Source organism: Oncorhynchus gorbuscha, linkage group LG02, assembly GCF_021184085.1.
Source record: "Oncorhynchus gorbuscha isolate QuinsamMale2020 ecotype Even-year linkage group LG02, OgorEven_v1.0, whole genome shotgun sequence".
NCBI classification, from domain to species: domain Eukaryota; kingdom Metazoa; phylum Chordata; class Actinopteri; order Salmoniformes; family Salmonidae; genus Oncorhynchus; species Oncorhynchus gorbuscha.
Genome location: NC_060174.1, coordinates 46,432,860 through 46,453,835, shown reverse-complemented (window position 1 = coordinate 46,453,835; position 20,976 = coordinate 46,432,860). Strand labels below are relative to the sequence as shown.

The window sequence follows — 20,976 nt, the reverse complement described above, 5'->3', positions numbered from 1 at the left end:
AGTAGGGAAAATGTTCCTTATGTAGTCATTACAAACAACCATCATTAAAGGATGTCATTGTACTGTATCATGAACTACTAATTAAGTACATACAATGAAGCTCTTGTATTTAAAAAATATTGTCCAACACACCATACACACACACACAGTACACCTAAAACATCCTATTGAATGTTCTGTCTGTCCCGTATCCAGGTTCTACACGACCACATTGGCTTCCGCTTTGAGGTGTTGGAGGTAATCGGGAAGGGATCCTTTGGACAGGTCCTGAAATGTCTGGACCACAAGACCCAAGAACTGGTTGCCATCAAGGTCATTCGCAACAAGAAAAGGTAGAAACAAAACATTTGGCTTTTGAATGTGCATCCAGTGCTCAAAGACTCTGAAACTGACCTTCTTGTGTGAGGTCATTAAACATGGACCTCTTCGTGACCTTTTCACGGGGAGGTCCAAAGGGGTCTCCTTGCTATTGCTTTATGAGCCCTCTCTCAGGTGATCCAAAGCTCTGTGTGTCAATGGAACTCCCCGTTCTCCTCTTTGACTTTAATTGATGCAGATGTCATCAGTGCTTACTGCCCTTCAATAATGCAGAAAACAAAATAGGCGCTGAACAGCCTTAGGGCTGCCTTGGTCTCGCCACCGTGGCCAAGTCTTGAACAAAGCCCTCTCTCAAAAGTCTTGTTTCTCTTGGGAGAGGAGAGGAGCTTTTCCCTTCTTTACAGCTGTCATCATTTCTCTCGTCAAAGGACATTAAAACTGGAATTGAAAAATATTGGCTAAAAGATTTTCCATGGTCACTGCAAAACTAAAGCTTGTCAGTCAACATCTGTCACTGTGATTCATATATTATTTTTGTTGGACTTTCATACGGTTTTGAATGGTTAAATCCAGAATGGAGATATGACCTGACTAACTCTTATTGGACTTCAGGTTCCACCACCAGGCCCTAGTGGAACTGAAGATCCTGGATGCCGTGAGGAGGAAAGACAGGGAAAAGTGCCACAACGTCATCCATATGAAAGAATACTTCTACTTCCGCAACCATCTCTGCATCTCCTTCGAGCTGCTAGGGTGAGTGTAGTGTGTGTAACACTATTACAAGACAATTACAATTAGGCTGTGATTAAAGCGATCACACACACACCAGGGCTGAGGTCAATTCAAAATTGAAGGCAGTCTATTCACAAAATAAACTTGAAATGCAATTCAACATTTGAATAAAGCGGCATCTATTTGCAATGACTTATCAATAAACGGAGAAGTAGAAGATATTTATTTCAAATGTTTCCATTTTTTAATTTGAAATTAAAATCACTTCTTGAACTGACCCCAGCCCTGACACACACACATGCGCAAATACGATCAAAATAGTCCCGGTAGAAGATAAATTAAATCTTGAATAATGAATGTGTTACTCAAAGGTATTCAAGGTTGGGCACCTCTCCCAGGGCACAACAACAAGACTTAAGCCCTGAACTCCCCTATCACATACACAGCTCGCTTATCACTAGTCACTCCATGTGCTGCACTACATGAGCAAAGTGAGCTTCCCACCTAGAACAATCTGCCTCAAACAACCTTGCCTTAGGTTTCCTCGGAGACAAGATAGTCTTCTGGGTCATTCCACCAATTTAATACCTTTTTAAGTAGTGTAATTATTTCAAAATGAATAGTGTAACCATATAAAAACAAGATGCTACGAACTTCGTCCTCCTCTTCTGAGGGGGAGAAGCCAGAAGGATCGGAGGACCAAAACGCAGCGTGGTAAGTGTCCATAATGTTTATTTTAAAACATAAACTGAACACTACGAAATACAAAACAATAAATGTGAAATGAACGAAACAATCCCATGTGGCGACAAACACTGACACGGAAGACAAACACCCACAACCCAAAACTGAAAACCAGGCTACCTAAGTTTGATTCTCAATCAGGGACAACAATTGACAGCTGCCTCTGATTGAGAACCATACTAGGCCGAACTCAAAAACCAACATAGAAAAACAAACATAGACTGCCCACCCCAACTCACGCCCTGACCATACTAAAACAAAGACAAAAACGAAAGAGCTAAGGTCAGAATGTGACACAAGAGTTCAGTTCACGTAACAGGGTTGACCTTAAAATGAGAGGTTTTTATTTGACCTTAAAATGAATCACTAAATCACATCAAATAAATAATAATCTTCAGAATTTACATTGGCAAAGCAACAAAATAACGAGGGCTTTATAATGATGGTGAAAACTTGTAGAAATGTTGGGGTTAAGTGGGTGGTTTAAAATCTTCCTAGAGGTCACAGAGGGACATGTCAAAATGCAGAATTTTGGCACTTTAGCAAGCCTTTATTCATATAAAAAAACAGATGTATTGAATTTTCTATGTGGTCTATATTTAAGGGCACTTCATTTAATATATCAGGCTTTTAAAATTCAATATTTGTGCACAATTTCAACCTAAAATATCAAAGGGACTAATTTAGTGGAACAACCCTTCTATACCAGTCTGGCTGACCTTTAGTAAACGTCGTAGACTGCCACCTTGCCCTGTCTAGCGTTACCGTCACCCAACCCCTTAGTTAATGCCTTGATTAGGGCCCTATCTCTATCCTCTGCCTGCTCGGGGTGTGAAGACTCCGGTTACACAGACCAGAGAGGTTTGTGCTTCCCATAAGTACTGAAAAATAACAGGAATATCTCTCTTCTTAAGTCTCTCTTCTTAATGTTAAGACATTCTAGAATGTTCAGTGATCTGATATAGCATGTTCACTTCCGTTTCTATATCTGATTACTAAACTGCACGGTCCTGCTAGATTCAACAGAGCCATGGCATGAAGAAAAAAAACACTGAAGTGCTGCCCTCTAGAGGACTAATAAACTGTAACGTTTGAGGCCACGTGCAAGTATGGGAAAATAAGAAAGAAGAGAGAACTGAGACTAGTGGCAGAAAGCTGTGTTTATCATTCTACCAGGTCTTTAAATGATTGTGTCTTTGCGTCTTCTTATAGAGTCAACCTTTATGAACTGATTAAGAAGAACAACTTCCAGGGCTTCAGTCTGGCCCTGATTCGTCGTTTCACCCACTCCCTGCTCAAGTGCCTGCAGATGCTGCATAAGGAGAAGATCATTCACTGTGACCTCAAACCGGTAAGGTCCCTCAGACATACTGTATCGGCTCTGCATAGAGTAATAACACAAATAATATTTGGCTGATGAGTCAGACATGCTAATGCACAGTACCAGTGCTCTATAAAGAAAATGAATTGGGCTGCACTTTGATTGTTTACTTGGAAAATGATCGTTGCTTCTCTTTTTCACAAAAGGAGAACATCCTTCTGTCACAGAAAGGACAAGGAAATATCAAGGTGGTGGACTTTGGGTCCAGCTGTTATGAGCAGCAGAGAGGTGAGTGTCTCACCTGATTGAAATACCTGTTACACTTGGTATACGTCTGATATTTAAAGCTCCAAAGCCACTGCACTCATATACCGTAGGCAAATTTGAACATAAACACTGTTCTCTCCCTCTTCTTCTCCTTGCCTACCATTGTAGTTTACACCTACATCCAGAGTCGTTTCTACCGCTCCCCAGAGGTGATTCTGGGCCACCCCTACAGCATGGCCATCGACATGTGGAGCCTGGGCTGCATCATGGCTGAGCTCTACACCGGCTTCCCGCTCTTCCCTGGGGAGAGCGAGGTGGAGCAGATCGCCTGCATCATGGAGGTACACAACCAGCCACCTGCAGACACACAGTTTTTAGCAATCCATTTATCCATCACCATTCAAGAACCTTCTGTTATTTTATTTCTTAGGTATTCGGTATGCCTCCCACTGATTTTGTGCAGACAGCATCCAGGAAAAGATTGTTTTTCGGTAAGAACTTTCTGTGGTTTGTACAGTAAAAATGTGTTTCTTTAGCTCGGATATATAAGGTAGGCTGCGGCGTTTAGATAGGCGGCCTAATTCTGATATTTTTTCCACTAATTGGTCTTTTGACAAATCACATCAGATCTTTTCAAATCTGAACCCAATTAGTGAGAAGAAAAATCAGAATTGGGCTTCCTGTTTAAACGTAGCCGTATAGACAATGCAAGCAATAAAACATTTTAACAAAGGATTATGTCTAGGATTAATTTGATGAATCTCTGAATTGTGTTTGAAGCATGAGGTTTGGTAAGTCTCTAACTGGCGTGTTTGATGACTTGTTGCAGACTCTAAAGGAAACCCCAGAAACATCACAAACAGCAAAGGGAAGAAGAGGCGACCCAATTCCAAAGACCTGGCCAGTGTGCTGAAAACCAATGATCCTCTGTTCCTGGACTTCCTTCGACGCTGCCTCATGTATGTCAACACCAACACACTAGAAATCTAGCACTCAGCACAGGCTTATTACGCTATGGTGACACCGTCGTGAATAGCAGTGTTACTGTTGTCATGAGATTTCTGGTAGTTTGTTCCATCTTCTCTACCCACACTCACTGTGTATTCCTGTGCTATCTAGGTGGGATCCAACCAAGCGTATGACACCAGATGAGGCGATGCAGCATGAGTGGATCCAGGAGGCCCATCTCAACAAACTCAGGCCCAAAACACGACCCATGATGAGGAAGCCCAGTGAAAGCATGAGCGGCACAGAAAACAACTACAAGGCCACTTACCGCAAAGTAGTCACTAACAGGACAGGTAAGACCAGGCCTCTCGCTTGCTTTTTTCTCTAAAAGCAATCTTCACAATGTGTCAGATCAATTTATGGATTAAACCACATCATTTTGTATGTGTGAAACACCATGTCCTCCCATTTTACATCACAGCTGAGAAGATCGGGTCCGATAGCAACAACAAGCTGAAGAGGGACCTCTCCGCCAAGGCAGGCGGCAAGATGGTGACCGCTGAGCGACTTTGTCCCATTGGAGCGTCAACAGAGGAGCAGTTGTGTGAGGGCGTGGCCAAGGTCAACAGGGACACCAATCACGAGGCGAGCGTGGAGAGGCCCGTGCACATCATCATCAAGCCTCAGCTAGATGTGGGCACCGGCGGAGAGTGCCAGGAGTCGTCCCAGTGTCTGCCCCCTATCATGTAGCAGCACAGGCAGGCAGCACTAGGCGTTATGGACTTTAACATCCTCAAAGAGGCAAAGTGGATAATGAATACTGTGGTCATGTCTAGGGGATCTCCTGTTTTGTAACATTCCTGTGGTCTATGACACGCATTCAATACGCTTAATAAAGTCCCCTTCGCTCAGGGTTTCCCAAACTCTTAAGAGGAGCACGTTTTTTTTTTTGCCTTAACACTACACAGCTGATTCAGATGACCAAAGCTTGATGATTAGCTGATTAATTGAATAGGCTGTTTAGTGCTAGGGGAAAACAACCAAAACGTGCACCCCTTGGGTTCCCGGGGACCAAGTTTGGGAAACTTTGCATTGTCTACTTGTCATGGAGGAGAGCAAATATTGAGAGTTTGGCAAGCTACCAATCCTGACTGAAACAAAGGTTATTGTTGATGTTCCATTTTACTGTATAAAAGAGGCTCAGAGACAGGATCAGTTGAAGTGACAGATGTGGAATACCCTGGCACGCACGACAGCGTTACACTTTTATGTGTCCCCTTTGTATCCACGACCACAATCCTCAGTCCCACCTAGTGTTACCCTTTGTATCCACGACCACAATCCTCAGTCCCACCTAGTGTTACCCTTTGTATCCACGACCACAATCCCCAGTCCCACCTAGTCCCACCTAGTTACCCTTTGTATCCACGACCACAATCCTCAGTCCCACCTAGTGTTACCCTTTGTATCCACCACAATCCTCAGTCCCACCACAATCCAATCAGTCCCACCTAGTGTTACCCTTTGTATCCACGACCACAATCCTCAGTCCCACCTAGTGTTACCCTTTGTATCCACGACCACAATCCTCAGTCCCACCTAGTGTTACCCTTTGTATCCACGACCACAATCCTCAGTCCCACCTAGTGTTACCCTTTGTATCCACGACCACAATCCTCAGTCCCACCTAGTGTTACCCTTTGTATCCACGACCACAATCCTCAGTCCCACCTAGTGTTACCCTTTGTATCCACAACCACAATCCTCAGTCCCACCTAGTGTTACCCCTTTGTACATTTACTTCTTACAAATGTATTATTTCTATTTTAGGTTCATCTTTTACTACTGTACCTTTTTTTTGCGTAGATATTCCAAACCAAAGCCGCTGTGTTGTGCAATATTTTGCATTGCTTAAACAGCAAACAAACAAAAACGTAGCTTCCTTTTAAATGGTTTTACATTCAACAAAATGGCTATTCGTTTCTGAAGGAGCGTGTGCAATAAAGGCTGAGACATTTTTTGTCACTGCTGATCTTTCAGCTTAGTTGTGCCCTGGAAGACAAAATGTGCTATTCAAACCTTTATGACCGGCATCTTTATTAGATTGAATAATAAATAAGATTAGCTCGATATTACATTATTATCATGGTGATTATGCGGAGGATTGTTTATGTACATTTATCCAGACATAGAGGGTATGTTTGTAATGGCTTGTTTTCCCTGTACATACCTGCTGTGATGGTTAATGTATGTAATGCAGATAAGAATGTATGGAGTATGTTACAGGTTATTGTAAAGTGTAGACAAGGTTTTACTTGTATTGTCTATATATGAAAAAAAGAAACATTTTGTACTCGATTATGTTTGTGTTTGGAATTGTTTTTACTATTAGACAGAGACAATCCTATTAATAGTGTGTGCCTTGCAGTATTAGAATATTTGCACTTTACCTCTGTATTTATCTCACCCACCAGCCGTCTGCTCTCTCTGTTGAGATGCCAGCAATTCGAGTCTGGGGACCAGGTTACCTCTGTATGTACCTGGGATAAAAGACTACGATTCTTCATGTAAAAGAAATCAGATGAGAATGATGTGATTCTTGATATTGCTTGACAGGAAATATTCAGCTCGGGAGTAGAATCATTTTGTGTTATCCCATGGTAGTTTCTATAAGTCAATGTAATGGCAAGGAATAGAACATACACAAAATCGTTGTATTGGTGACATAATATCTTTGTAAGGCCAGAGTACAGTGTTTTGTGAAATGTATGCTGTCATTTCACTTGCATCTGATAAATGAACGAGCTACACAAGCATACAGGGAGAGTCACCATAATCTGTCTGTATCTCAACAGTATATACAACTGAATGAATTGACTGTGACACTTAGTCACACAAATACAGATTGAAGAGTAACAGGGTTGAACAAGAATATAAGTGGAAAAGTGAGTCATTTTTATTGTGAAATAAAATAGTTGCTTCAACTTGTATGCCTCAGTCTTTGATCTTAATTATTCACAACAAATATTAACCAAACTGTAGGTCTTGTATAATTAGAATACTATGCCATGTAAACCCAGTCCATTACATATAATCATATGCTAGTTTACATGCAGAGAAATAACAGTGTAATTGCTGACCAAAGGGCCTGTGCCTCGTGCGTGAGCTTTGCAAAATAAATGTACACATACACCGAACAAAAATGTAAACATAACATGAAATGACTCACTTTCCACTCATATTCCTGTTCAATCCTGTTACTCTTCAATCTTTATTTGTGTGACTAAGTGTCACAGTCCCATGTTTCATGAGCTGAAATAAAAGATCCCAGAAATGTTCCATATGAATAAAAAGCTTATTTCTCTCAAATGTTGTGCATACATGTGTTTACATCCCTGTTAGTGAGCATTTCTCATTTGAATACATCCACCTGACAGGTGTGGAATATAAAGAAGCTGATCAAACAGCATGATCATTACACAGGTGCACCTTGTGCGGGGGACAATAAAAGGCCCCTCTAAAATGTGCAGATTTGTCACACAAAACAATGCCACAGCTGTCTCAAGTTTTGGGCGAGCGTGCAATTAACATGCTGACTGCAGGAATGTCCACCAGGTAATTTACAGTTAATTTAATGTTAATTTCTCTACCATAAACCACCTCCAACTTTGTTTTAGAGAATAAGGCAGTATGTCCAACCAACTGCAGATCACATGTATGGCGTTGTGTGGGCGAGCGGTTTGCTGATGTCAACGTTGTGAACAAAGCGCCCCATGGTGGTGGTGGGGTTATGGTATGGGCAGGCATAAACTATGGACAGCGAACACAATTGCATTTTATCGATGGTCATTTGAATTCACAGAACTACCGTGACGAGTACCTGAGGCCCATTGTGAGGCCTATTTCTTTTAAGGTATCTGTGACCAACAGATACATATCTGTATTCCCAGTCATGTGAAATCCATATATTAGGGCCGAATGAATTTATTTCAATTGACTGATTTCCTTATATGAACTGTAACTCATTACATTAGGCATTGGGGGATGTCTGTATAACTGTATCATGGACTTCCTGTTCGATCAGGTGAGACGGGGTGTGGAGATATATATAGATAATTGGTTTAATTTGTTTTAAAGGATATATACAGATGTTTGAAAGAATCCGGTCAGTGGTAGGGTGGGGGCAGGGGTGTAAATCCCAGATTTCAATGTTAGAGTAGGTAAGAGGTGGAAGCAGATCTGTGTGATGAGTGTTTACTGGAGGAAACGGTGGAGCATGTGTTGATATTTTGTGAACTGCATGATGTAGATAGGGAGAGATTGTGTGAAAGGGTTCAACAGACCGGATGGGGTTGGGGTTTGGGTGGTGTAGTGGGGGGAGGAAAGGAGATGGACGTGGTGTCTAGGGCTCTATTTCCCTTTCTTAGAGGAACAGGACTAATGAAGAGAATGTAATGTAGGTAGGCAGTGACTGGCATCACACTCCAGTACAGTAGATGGCGGTGTATTTCCCTTAAAAGGTGGATGCGATCCGCCAACCAAATCTCAAATAAGAAGAAGATGAATGAGATCCACACTTTAGTCCAGTTGGTGGCTGTAATTCACTTTATAGTTGGTTGCCAACCTCCATATAAAATCAACAGAAGAAGAACGAACGAGGCGAGAATAATCAAATAACTATCTAGGTTTCCCTTTTTATCTATGGATGAATTGTCGGAGTAGAGAACACACGATTTTGTTTTAATCAAAATAGGTCAAAATCATTCAAAGATCCAGCAACAACAAAAAAGACCTTATCCATTTCAGGTAAAATAACCCAATGTTTATCTCCCAGGACAAATTAGCTAACAGCAGCATGCTAGCTAAACGTCCATGAAAGTTATGTTCATATGTGTTTTGACCTCCCCAAATGAATATAGTTCCCAGTTGGTTTTGCTATGTTCACCTGGGTGTCATGAATGTGACACCCATGAGACAGCCTATAGGGAGGAGGTCAGAGAACTGGCAATGTGGTGCCAGGACAACAACGTCTCCCTCAATGTGAGCAAGACAAAGGAGCTGATTGTGGACTACAGGAAAAGGGGGCTGAACAGGGCCCCTATTAACATCAACAGGGCTGTAGTGGAGCGGGTCGAGAGTTTTAAGTTTCTTGGTGTCCACATCACCAATGATCTATCATGGTCCAAACACACCAAGACAGTCGTGAAGAGGGCACAACAAAACCTTTTCCCCCTCAGGAGACTGAAAAGATTTGGCATGGGTCCCCAGATCCTCAAAAAGTTCTACAGTTGCAACCTCGAGAGCATCCTGACCGGTTGCATCACCACCTGGTATGGCAACTGCTCGGCATCTGACTGTAAGGCACAACAGACGGTTGTGCGTACGGACCAGTACATCACTGGGCCAAGCTTCCTGCCATCCAGGACCTATATAATAGGCTGTGTCAGAGGAAAGCAAATAGAATTGTCAGAGACTCCAGCCATCCAAGTTATAGACTGTTCACTCTGCTCCCGCACGGCAAGCGGTACAAGAGCGCCAAGTCTAGGACCAAAAGGCTCCTAGACAGCTTCTACCCCCAAGCCATAAGACTGAAGAACAATTAATCAAATGGCCACCCGGACTATTTACATTGACCCCTCCAATTAGCTGTTACACTGCTGCTACTCACGGTTAATTATCTATGTATAGTCACTTCACCCCTACCTACAGGTACAAATGACCTCTAACCTGTACCCCTGCACAAAGCCTGCGGTACCAGTACCCCCTGTATATAGCCACGTTATTGTTATGTTATTGTGTTACATTATATAATTATTTTTTACTTTAGTTTATTTGGTAAATATTTTCTTCTTGAACTGCAAATTTGGTTAAGGGCTTGTATGTAAGTAAGCATTTCATGGTAAGGTCTACACTTGTTGTATTCTGCACTTGTGACAAATAAAGTTTGATTTGATTTAAAGTATTTTTACTTAAGTACTTTACACTACTGCAACATGGAACTCTATTCAACATCAAGTAAGTCATGCAAGCAGTAAGTCAGATAAAAATAGACCTTATGGAACAGCGGAGACTGTGCAGCGACACACACATACACAGACGCACATACACATACACACATACACATGGATTTTGTGTTTGAGAGTAGTGGCCTGAGCGCACATACTTATAGGAAAATTCCACCCCAAAACTATATTTTGATATTCGTTTCATTAGTCTATTGTTGACATAGTCCCAGAATGTTTTGATTGTTATCCATCAAGATATGTAACTTTCAAAATACAGAAATATTAAATGTAACATTTTAATTGTTGGCAGCAGCTAATGGGGATTCATAATAAATACAACAGGCAATGGGTCCCAAAGGGCACGAGTTTTGACCTGAGCCCTGGTCAGCTGGAAAGATGGCTTTTCATAAATATGTCATGGTAAGTAATGGAATGCAAGTTTATGTCTGTGTGGGGTCAGTGACTTGAGGGGGAGAAAGAACCAGTGTAGGAAACAACAGGCTAGTAGCAGTCCAAGAGCCTCAGGTACACCTGTTTGACCTAGCTGTGATACTGTAAGCCTTCTTATGTTACTTTTCTGAGTCAATTCAGATATCATTAAATGTCCTGTTTATTATTTGTTTTATATTAAGAAACACCATTAATTTCCGTCTCTAGTTCAGTAAAATAAATCGCTTTGTTCCGGTCACAAGATAATCCAGATAAATGCGGTAAACAGCGCCACACTTAGGCAGAAAACGGAATGTTCTATGCTCAGCCAGGCCCATCGTTTCAATGAAACACAATTAAATTATATCTCTATTTTAACTAATTTAAGTAGTTTTTTCGTGATCACAAGAAAATTCCATTAATTCCGGTAAAGAATCCCAAAAGTCAGACAGACAAATCTGATTGTTCTATCATAAAGTGAGAACAATTAGTTTCCCTGGCTCATATGGCTTCTACTTAGAAATACTATATGAGTAAATTAATAATTCCATTTACTGCTATAAAACGGTCTAAAAGTTAATCACGTAATTTACACAGACGCGCCGCGGACTTTATTGGGAAAAGGCGTTCCATGGTCTGTTTTGTCAACGGGCACAATGTATTGTAAGACTTGTGGTAACCAGATGATTCCAATAATTTAGGTAGCCTAGTAAGCGATGCCCGGGGACTCGTTGTTTCCCTGTTTACTAGTCAAAATATATTTTACTTAATAAATCAAAGATGAATTTAACTGCAACACACTGGTCTCAAATATATTAGCAAAACTAGGCTACACAGAACCATGGCGGACCCACTGTAAAATGAGAGGCTTTTCATCATATTAAAACGTGTACCAGTCCGTAGACTTAGACTTGTGTCCATTCGGTATTTGTTGTGGAATTTTTAGATAATACTTGTTAGATATTGCTGTACTGTCGGACATAGAAGCACAAGCATTTCGCTACATCCGCAATAACATCTGCTAAACACGTATATGTGACCAATACGATTTGATTTGATTTGAACGTGCCTAGCCCTGCCCACTGGGGCGTGGCTTACGGAACGCTCGTGTTGATTCCACCGGATCAAGTTATATCATCATCACACCGGTTTGGTCACCTTAATAACACAGAAGAACACTGCACTGCAAGAGCAAAAATATGTTATAACATCAGTAAGAATGCCCGATGATCAATATTTTTTATTTAATGTATTAATATTACACCATATTTGACGACAGGCTAATTTCCATATCATTATGAATTGGAATACTAGTAATTTAATAGGATCACTATGATATTTTCCATCTTCAGCCCCTGGCTGGCTGGTAACGTTTCAAAACAGTGATTACATTATAGCAAATGACCGGCAGTTACATTGTCAACACGTTAATTATACAATGTTCAAACAAACATAAAACAAGGTACCTGTAAAAACAATATACATACCTACATGCAGAAATCTATTAACTCCACGAAAAACGCAGAATATAATTTTTCGGTTGATTTGCTTTTGACCGGTCTGTCATACCGTAGCAAGAAACATGGCGGCTGCTGTGCTCGTTAGCCGTCCTGCGAGTGTCCTTCCCAGGTTTTCTAGTGAGTAACACCTAAACATGCCATTTTATATTATAGAAATGCACTGGTAGCTGCACTGTTGAGAGAAAGTGAGAACAATAATGTTTATCCTGAACACATAATTGATTTTAAGCGACATTGCAACCATCTGTGACCCTGTTTGAGCTGTGACCTAGCTAAGTTAGCTAGGTAACTAACAGGAGCCGGTTAGCTATCTAACTCTTGCCGACGAATACGACTAATTAGGTAGCGATCTGGTTTCTAGCACCATGTCATATTTAAACCAGTAAAAGGCTATGCTCCTGACAGTCCTGTATATCCATTTTGGCAGTCAAGACCAATTGATAAAGTTATTTGAGTCACTTTCACTGGATTAACACCACGGCCAAACAGTTAGCTAGTTATATCTCCCAATTTCCCCATTTAGTTAGCCAACTAGCTAACGTTACCTAGCTAGTTAGTCTAGACAGACCCGAGGTTGTCAATATGCATGCCAGGTTATGTCTGCTGTTTACTGTGGTACCTATTTAGTGGACCTTCGTTGTATCCCAGTGACCAATACTAAGGTTAGTTAAAAGTAGCTTTGGGACACAACATCGGGAGTCTGTCTATTGGTTGGGCTCCCTGAGCTGTGTATCATATTCCTGTTGAGTTAGACAGCGGGCTGCCATTAAACCATGCATTTGACTTCTTACCACAAAATCTACATAGCAGGAATATGGTGCATTTTGGACAAAAGTTGGATTCAGACTTTTATTTGATAGCGAAGGTCACATTTCACTTTACATCTGGTAAATAGAGTTCCTAGAGATTATACATATGCCTTTGTTGACAGGATTTTTTTGGGGGGTGTAGCCGGCTATATTCTGGTAGGGTTGTTTTCTGTCACCACCCACCAGAAGGATTCACAACTCAGGGAGTCCAACAGACTCCTGATGTTGTGTCCTAAAAGTAGTTAAAATATCTGTTTGTGGCCTCCTGAGAAGCGCAGCGGTCTAAAGCACTACATCACAGTGCTTGAGGCTACAAATCCTGGTTCAATCCCAGGCTGTGTGACAGCCCAGCATCGTCCAGGTTAGGGGAGGGTTTGAGCGGCCGGGATTTCCTTGTCTCATCGCGCTCAAGAGACTCCTTATGGTGGGCAAGCTGACTTCGGTCGCCAGCTGGATGGTGTTTCCTCTGACACATTGGTGCGGCTGGCTTCTGGGTAAAGCGAGCAGTGTGTCAAGAAGCAGCACGGCTTGGCAGGGTCGTGTTTCGGAGAACGCATGTCTCTTGACCTTCGCCTCTTCCGAGTCCGTAGGGGAGTTGCAGCGATGGGACAAGACAAACTACCAATTGGATATGACAATTTTTTTGGGGGGAAAAGGGGTCATTTAAAAAAAATAAGAAATGTTTGTGATCCCATGCAACACTGCTAACTAGGCCTATGTTTTTGGTTGGTTGACAATTTCTGATTTGGGCAATTTGACTACAGCGTCCTCTGCACTGCTCCCTCTGCAGGTTCCTGCTCCCCTGGGGTGCTGTCAGCCATCCCTTTGACAGTCCAGCAGAGGAAGGTCCACCATGCTGTCATCCCCAGAGGGAAAGGGGGGCGCTCCTCCTCCAGTGGGGTAGCAGCCACAGTCTTCGGAGCCACCGGCTTCCTGGCAGATATGTTGTCAACCGCCTGGGTAAGTTTCACCATCATCTGTCCCAAAGGCTTCACATGATAACCTTTCAAATGACATAGCAGCTCCTTGGTCTTCTTTTACTTATGTCTTATGTTTCTGTGATTGTGAGGGATGCCTTCATTTGTTTGGTAATGTGCTAATCCTTTGTGGATACACTGTAGTGACTGCATACAAGGGTTTCCTATGGAGCAGTTATATGTTTGTTGACCTGTCTGGTTTTGCAGGTCGTATGGGTTCTCAGATTGTGATTCCTCACCGGTGTGACCAGTATGACCTCATGTACCTCAGGCCCATGGGGGATCTCGGCCAGATCATCTTTATGGTGAGAGAAATGCTATTTATCAGGTGTGACGTCTCAAACCATTTCATTTTGAAATCCCTTCATCTCGTCATCTCTTAGCTTAGTGTTTTTTTTTCTCATGCCAAGTTATGCCACGCCTCATGTTCCCCTTCATCTTACTTTATTTCAGGAGTGGGATGCCAGGAACAAGGATTCTATCAGAGAGGCGTTGGTGCACTCCAATGTGGTTATCAACTTGGTGGGACGAGAGTGGGAGACGAAGTATGGCCCAACTGACTAAGCACTTATTTTACAGCTTTTTGGAAAATGTTTAATGTACTTGGCTGTACTCAGTGTTCTGTTCTTCCTCTTTCTGTGTATAAAGGAACTATCCCTTTGAGGACACCTATGTGAGCATCCCTCAGCAGATTGCCAAGGCCACCAGGGAGGCAGGCATCACAAAGCTGATCCACGTATCTCACCTCAACGCTGACATCCGCAGCCCCTCCAAATACCTTAGGAACAAGGTACTGGCCAATGCAGGGCATGGTTGAACTCTGTGTCATTTGAACATATTTCATTTTAGGTTCATTTTAGGATTTAATTGCCTGATATGCGTAACAATTATGAATATTCAGATGGGTGAAAATCAGTAAAGCTTGACATTTGGTTTAATATGTCATGATGAAGTCATGTGTGATGTTACCTTGCAGGCAGTAGGTGAGATGGCTGTGAGAGAAGAATTCCCTGATGCCATCATCATGAAGCCCGCTGAGATGTTTGGAAGGGAAGACAGATTCTTCAACCATTTTGCCAGTGAGTTAGCAGAGCATAGAGTTCATTTCAGTGTATAAACTGTTCAAGAGTGAAATGATCTTTTATTTGTGACTTGTCAGAATGCTAAGCAGACAGTGTCAATATTTGTGGGATCATGTTAGCATAATTACACAGCCTTTGTTGACTGTATAGGACTGACAACTGTGGAGGGAGCTGTTTGTTGCATGGTTGAACACTTGAATTTGCAGTGTTGCCAAAATAAAGATTTGTTTTAGGTGATCTAACAGCTCCAATTGGTCTTCATGCAATGCTATTATCGTTTAAAACAGGATGAGTTCTCAGTCATTGTTTTGAATTTGCCCCCCCCCCCATTGCACAGACATGCGTTGGTTTGGGAGTGCCGTGCCTCTCATCTCCATGGGAAAGAAGACCGTGAAGCAGCCTGTTCATGTGAGTGTGTCTGTCCTCATTATGTCAGCCCTGTCTACTCAACAGACTCACTCTGCTTCTGCTCTTCTCAGGTGGTGGATGTGGCAAAGGCTATTATCAACGCCATCAAAGACCCTGATGCTAATGGCAAGACATATGCACTAGTCGGGTAAGGACTTTGATATGGGCTTGACTTTTGTCTGTTTTGTTAGGGATGTGTCAATTGCATTAATCAGTTCAGGGAATGAAGTAACATTCAATCTGTTGACTAGAAACTGTTCATTATCAATGAATATAAGGTAAACCTAGTATAAGTCATACACGATTGTTCATCTCATTAATGAGTTGCTCTGTGTGTGCCATTGGTTTGTATCTTGTTCTCATCCAGAGTATGGAACTTTTCTTGAATCTAAAATAAAATAGATTGTGTGTAACGGATGTGAAATAGCTAGCTAGTTAGCGGTGGTGTGCGCTAAATAGCGTTTCAATCGGTGACGTCACTTGCTCTGAGACCTTGAAGTAGTAGTTCCCCTTGCTCTGCAAGGGCCGCGGCTTTTGTGGAGCGATGGGTAACGATGCTTCGTGGGTGACTGTTGTTGATGTGTGCAGAGGGTCCCTGGTTCGCGCCCGAGTATGGGCGAGGGGACGGTCTAAAGTTATACTGTTACATGTGCAATGGCAATTTCATTCTCACACATGCAGTACATTTTTAAAAGGTCAGTAGCAACCAACCTGTTTGTCAGACATCTTGTTAGATTTCTTTTGTTTTTCCATCACACAGACCTAACCGTTATCTCCTTCATGATCTGGTGGAGTATGTATATGCTGTGGCACACAGGCCCTTTGTGCCCTACCCACTCCCACGCCCTCTCTATCAGTGAGTATGCACCTACTGCTGGTTCTGCATGGTAACCTCAATTAGTCTCAGAAGAAAATGTACTGTATAGGCTGTCTGATAAAGAGGTGTGTGCCAAGCTGTTGTTTAGTTGAGGTGGCAAGGAAGCTTGGTTGGTTTGTTTAAATGCAATCCTTTCAGATACTGTGATAAAAATGTCTTACCTTTGTCTCTGGTTTCAGTCTTGTTGCAAGTTTCTTTGCAATGAACCCATTCGAGCCTTGGACAACTCCTGACAAAGTAGATCGGGTAAGAAAAAGCAACATGAACAGCCTTGTAAAGCTTATTTTATTTTACACTAATGTCTTATGATGGATTTGTGTGATGACATGAATATGTGTGTTCTAGTTCCACACCACAGATATGAAGTATCCAGGGCTTCCTGGCTTGGAGGACCTGGGCATCGTCCCTGCCTCTGTAGAGCAGAAGGCCATTGAGGTCCTGCGTCGCCACCGCCGCTTCCGCTTCCTGGAGGCGGAGCTGGCCGATACCAAGCCAGCCAAGACAGTTAACTATTGAGTAGCTTGTCTATCAGCCCAGCACCACTACTATAGCCACAGGCTGATACTCCTATACAACTGTGCTGTTTTCATTTACAAATATTCTGTATATAAATAAATGAGTCTAAAACTATTTTGTTATGACTGTTTTTAGTCTTTAATGCATTCCATGGATCCATGAAAATGACTTTCATTGTGTAGCAAAAAAACACTGTCACCCCACTTTAGCTGAGAGGTGTATACAAGTTCTCTACAAGCCAATATGTATCCCATGTACAGTATATTGCATTGGGGCTATGGAGAGAGTGGAGAACAAAGTGCTGCTGGATATGTAGGGAACTCCCTTCCAAAACTAACTGTATTTGGTTAGTAGAGATCCTACTGAGTATTTCTCACCCCATTTAAGCTGAGACAGAGTTCGATTCAAGTTAATATGTATCCCATGTACAGTCTTTTACAATGTAATCAACAAAATGGTCACATGCGCCAAATAGAACAGGTGTAGACTTAACCGTGAAATTTGCTAAATAGAAAAGGAAATGGTAGGACAAAACAAGGCTATATACAAGGAGTACGAGGTAATAGGGGTAACAGTGACAAGGCAATCAGATTTTATAAACAGTAGCAGCAGCATGTGTGTGTGGGTAGAGTGCAGTGAGTGTGCATAGAGCCAGTTCCCCAAAAATATTGCATTGTGGGCAGAGTGAAAACAGCAGCAGGCCCCTCAAACAAAACATATTTGCTCAGTAGAGACCCTAATGAGTATTTCAAGTACCTCATGGTAAGCTATACCAGAGCACAAAGTCTAGCCCCCCCACCCCTTTACTGCTGCTACTCTAATCTATGTATAGTCACTTTAATAATTCTACCTACATATTAAAGAGGTGGGGTTTCCTCAATGGTGATTGATTCGTCCTGACCACCATAACCGGTTTTGCCCCCTTCCTCAGTGGTAGGGAGGCACATTGACTCTTTGCCTGTGCCCCTTGTATATAACCTCGCTATTGTTATTTTACTGCTGCTCTTTAATTATGTTACTTTTTTTGTTGGTATTCTTCTTAAAACTGCATTGTTGGTTAAGGGCTTGTAAGTAAGCATTTCGCTGTAAGGTCTACCTACACCTGTTGAATTTGGCGCACGTGACAAATAACATTTGATTTGATTCATTACCATACAAAGGTAACGTCATTCGTGTCGCTGGCAGAATTACTCGTCTGACCCAGAAGACCTGAACGTATCCGGAAGAAAGGTATCCTAGCAACGAATATGTTGGAGTTCTTTCGGCCCATTGTCCTTTGATTCTAACTGCAGCGAGATAGTACGGGAAAATGTACAATATATAATTTCTTTCGAACCGCATTGCTGCGGATAGTTTGGAGAGGAGGCGCAATAGAGAGACGCAACGTCAAGATAGGCTTTTCAATGCTAAAGTTAGAACAATTAGGGTAAATTACTGCAACTTTGTAACGGTCTGTGACATCGGTCCATTCATGTTAGTTGTAAAGCCATTTTGTCACAATTTTCTCTTACTGACAGAAAGTGGCTCTTGAATCCCAAGTGAATGAAAGAAAGAAAGAAGAGGCAGAGTCACTAAAAGCATTTGGTAAGTGCAATAAAATACAGTATGGGCAGACGTTTTTATATCTGGCAAAAACACAAAGGCCTAAGGTGTTTCAATTCAATGTGATGATTGATAGGCCTATAATAGAGCTCTATAAGCTTCTATTCATGAGATTCAATGGAATTCAGTTTAGTAGCTAGTGTCATAGGCTATGTCTGTGGAATGCATGCTCTCTAGCTGCATAAGTGGTGTGTAACGACAAGGCCGCCTGTCTACTTAAACAACGCCAACTCAAGGAAGAGCGTCTGCTGCAGGAAGCCATAGAGGACTTCTGGCTGAACTTCCAGCCGCGGTGTAACCGGCGTGAGTATGACTTAAACAACCCGGACAAAGTTATGAATCAGGACGGTATCCAGATGCTGGCGGGGCTTGTGGGTGAGGACCCAGACAGCCAGGGGAGGCTGAAGAAGCAGCAGGAGCAGCTCAGAGAGTGGTCCGTCCAGCAGCAACATGAGCTGGCCACAGCACGACACCAGCAGAGACTGGAAGGTAGGAAACAACTCAACACAAACTGGCCTGTCGCTAGACGCTCATACATTCACACTGCCTCATCTCAAACACTCTCTGCCTCACCATTGCAGAGCAGCAGTATGACCAGGACAGAGTGGACCTGGACATCCAAGCTCTTCAGCTCCAGAAGATCGAGGGAGAAAGGAGGAGATCTGCAGCCCTGGCTACAAAGGATTTCAATCTGGCAAAGGTGAGTCATTATACTTTACCTGATTCTTAACCAGGTGTGGTTGTCAAACTGGCAAAGGTGCGTTATTAGGATTGGTAGTAGTGTAGCCTTCTCTAACCAGGTTATCAAATCATGTTTGCCTTCTTAAATACATTATCGGCCTCCAACACAATTAGATAAATCAAAAACTAGCTGGTCAGTTTATACAGTGTAAGCATGTGGTGGTCATTCCTGTTTTTTTGTATGTAGTGGAATAGGACATCCTTCTGTCAAAATATGTTTACTGTGTGACATTGTTTGTAGGCAGCTGAGAATGCAGAGAAGCAGTGGAAAAAGTGGCAGCAGGAGAAGGAGGACAACAGGACAGACATCCTAAATCAGCTTCAGGGGGAGCTGCTGAGTAAGAGCCAGGAGCAGGGCCTCAGTGTGCTGGGTCTACCCCACCTCAGGGCTGACAGTTGCAAGGGCCTCAAAAAAGAGCAGCTGCAGCACGTCATCGACTGCCATCAGCAACGGATAGAGGAGAAGAGTGTACATCTGCCACATCTATCTGTCTGTCTCTTTTGCCTGTTTTGGGATGTCTGCGTTGAGCGGTCAAAGATATTTTCATATGACAATTTAACACTTCTAAAGGGAATGGGGTGGATAGCAACAACCATGAATGCAGACCAGGTTTTGGATCAATTCCAGTTCATTTCAGGAATGAAAATGAAATTCCAATTCTTATTTTTTTCTCATCGAGAAGCGTCGAAACTCTCTCTTCATGTTTGGTTGTGCAGGCTGAGCAGCAGAAGGAGGAGCTCCACCATGACCGATTCTGTGTGACCTCAGCTCGCACCGCCCTACTACTGGAGAGACGGCAGGCCCGCATTAAAATGCAGCTCCGACGCACCCTGGATAGCGCCAATGCACAGCTGTCTGAGGCCCACCATGAACAGTAAGAAGCTTTCCACATGCATTAGGTTTAGACACATGGACACACTTGTACACCGTTTGTTGTTTTCAGTTCATTAATGTACAGTATCATTCACATGCTTGATGTCAGCCATTTTTATTTTGAATTGTGAATTAAATTGAGCAGGAGAAACTGTCACCAACAGGATTAGCACAGTTAATGGACGGAACAAATCATCAACAACAACGTGCTGACCTGCCCATCAATAGATGACATACACTATCAAATGCCAAATGCATTTTTTCTTCTCTTTCCAGGAAAAAGTACTTGGATAATGTGTACACTAACATCCCAGATGACAGTTATTTCTCCCAGTTCAACACCAGCAGTCGATAAAGTTTAACAGGGTCGTGCACTATTGGAGAGATACATTTGTCTATGGAAATAATAAATGATTTGATCACAGCAAAGAAAGTATAATAGTAATAATCTGATGTTTTCTTTCAATTTACTCAAAACGTTTTCACTACTTACCAAATGCAATCAAAACTCTTCATAGAGAATTGTGTGTCCATGCTTAAGGCTGCCTACTGTTCTACATTAATTTTTCATAATGTGTATGTGCCTAATCAGAATGCACCTTGTTAAAATAGGTATCATGAATGAATTGTAGCTCATTTCCAAACTAAATCTGAAAAAGAAAAAACATGACCATGTTCTCCATTAACTCCCATAACAAAATCATGTTTGCTCTCTTAAATACATTATCGGCCTCCAATACAATTAAATAAATCAGACTAGCTGGTCAGTTTATACAGTGTAAGCATTTTCACACAGTGCACCTTAT

The 20,976-nt window shown here is 42.2% G+C and overlaps 3 protein-coding genes across 9 annotated transcripts in view; all 3 read left to right on the top strand.

Annotated features, from left to right (window-relative positions):
* The window catches only part of dyrk4 (dual-specificity tyrosine-(Y)-phosphorylation regulated kinase 4), a 35,710-nt gene extending 30,422 nt beyond the window's left edge, over positions 1-5,288 (top strand). For all 4 annotated transcript variants that reach the window (XM_046294639.1, XM_046294630.1, XM_046294659.1 and 1 more), the window contains 9 exons: positions 196-332; positions 931-1,071; positions 3,007-3,145; positions 3,322-3,403; positions 3,551-3,723; positions 3,813-3,873; positions 4,212-4,341; positions 4,502-4,683; positions 4,812-5,288. In XM_046294639.1, coding sequence (XP_046150595.1) covers positions 196-332; positions 931-1,071; positions 3,007-3,145; positions 3,322-3,403; positions 3,551-3,723; positions 3,813-3,873; positions 4,212-4,341; positions 4,502-4,683; positions 4,812-5,080 — 1,314 coding nt within the window. In that variant the 3' untranslated portion in view covers positions 5,081-5,288. The remainder of the gene's footprint in view (positions 1-195; positions 333-930; positions 1,072-3,006; positions 3,146-3,321; positions 3,404-3,550; positions 3,724-3,812; positions 3,874-4,211; positions 4,342-4,501; positions 4,684-4,811) is intronic.
* A 6,966-nt stretch (positions 5,289-12,254) lies between these two features.
* On the top strand, positions 12,255-17,067 carry LOC123992950 (NADH dehydrogenase [ubiquinone] 1 alpha subcomplex subunit 9, mitochondrial-like). The gene is given in 12 exon segments (XM_046294618.1): positions 12,255-12,401; positions 13,884-14,024; positions 14,027-14,053; positions 14,278-14,375; positions 14,524-14,615; positions 14,719-14,860; positions 15,047-15,149; positions 15,490-15,560; positions 15,632-15,708; positions 16,321-16,416; positions 16,617-16,683; positions 16,783-17,067. Coding segments are annotated over 12 exon segments (1,140 nt in total). The 5' UTR covers positions 12,255-12,346; the 3' UTR covers positions 16,954-17,067.
* A 1,059-nt stretch (positions 17,068-18,126) lies between these two features.
* On the top strand, positions 18,127-20,594 carry LOC124003094 (RIB43A-like with coiled-coils protein 2). Of its 4 annotated transcripts, XM_046311158.1 has the most exons (7): positions 18,127-18,183; positions 18,471-18,537; positions 18,792-19,044; positions 19,137-19,255; positions 19,538-19,906; positions 20,014-20,171; positions 20,447-20,594. In XM_046311158.1, exons 3-7 carry the CDS (start codon positions 18,891-18,893, stop codon positions 20,523-20,525), a joined length of 879 nt encoding a protein of 292 aa, XP_046167114.1. In that variant the 5' UTR covers positions 18,127-18,183; positions 18,471-18,537; positions 18,792-18,890; the 3' UTR covers positions 20,526-20,594. The 4 variants fall into 4 exon arrangements, with proteins under 4 accessions (XP_046167114.1, XP_046167122.1, XP_046167131.1 ...); XM_046311166.1 differs by lacking the exon at positions 18,127-18,183 and having other exon boundaries at positions 18,209-18,537; positions 18,810-19,044; XM_046311175.1 differs by lacking the exon at positions 18,127-18,183 and having other exon boundaries at positions 18,209-18,537; positions 19,538-19,765.
* Positions 20,595-20,976: the final 382 nt, after the last annotated feature.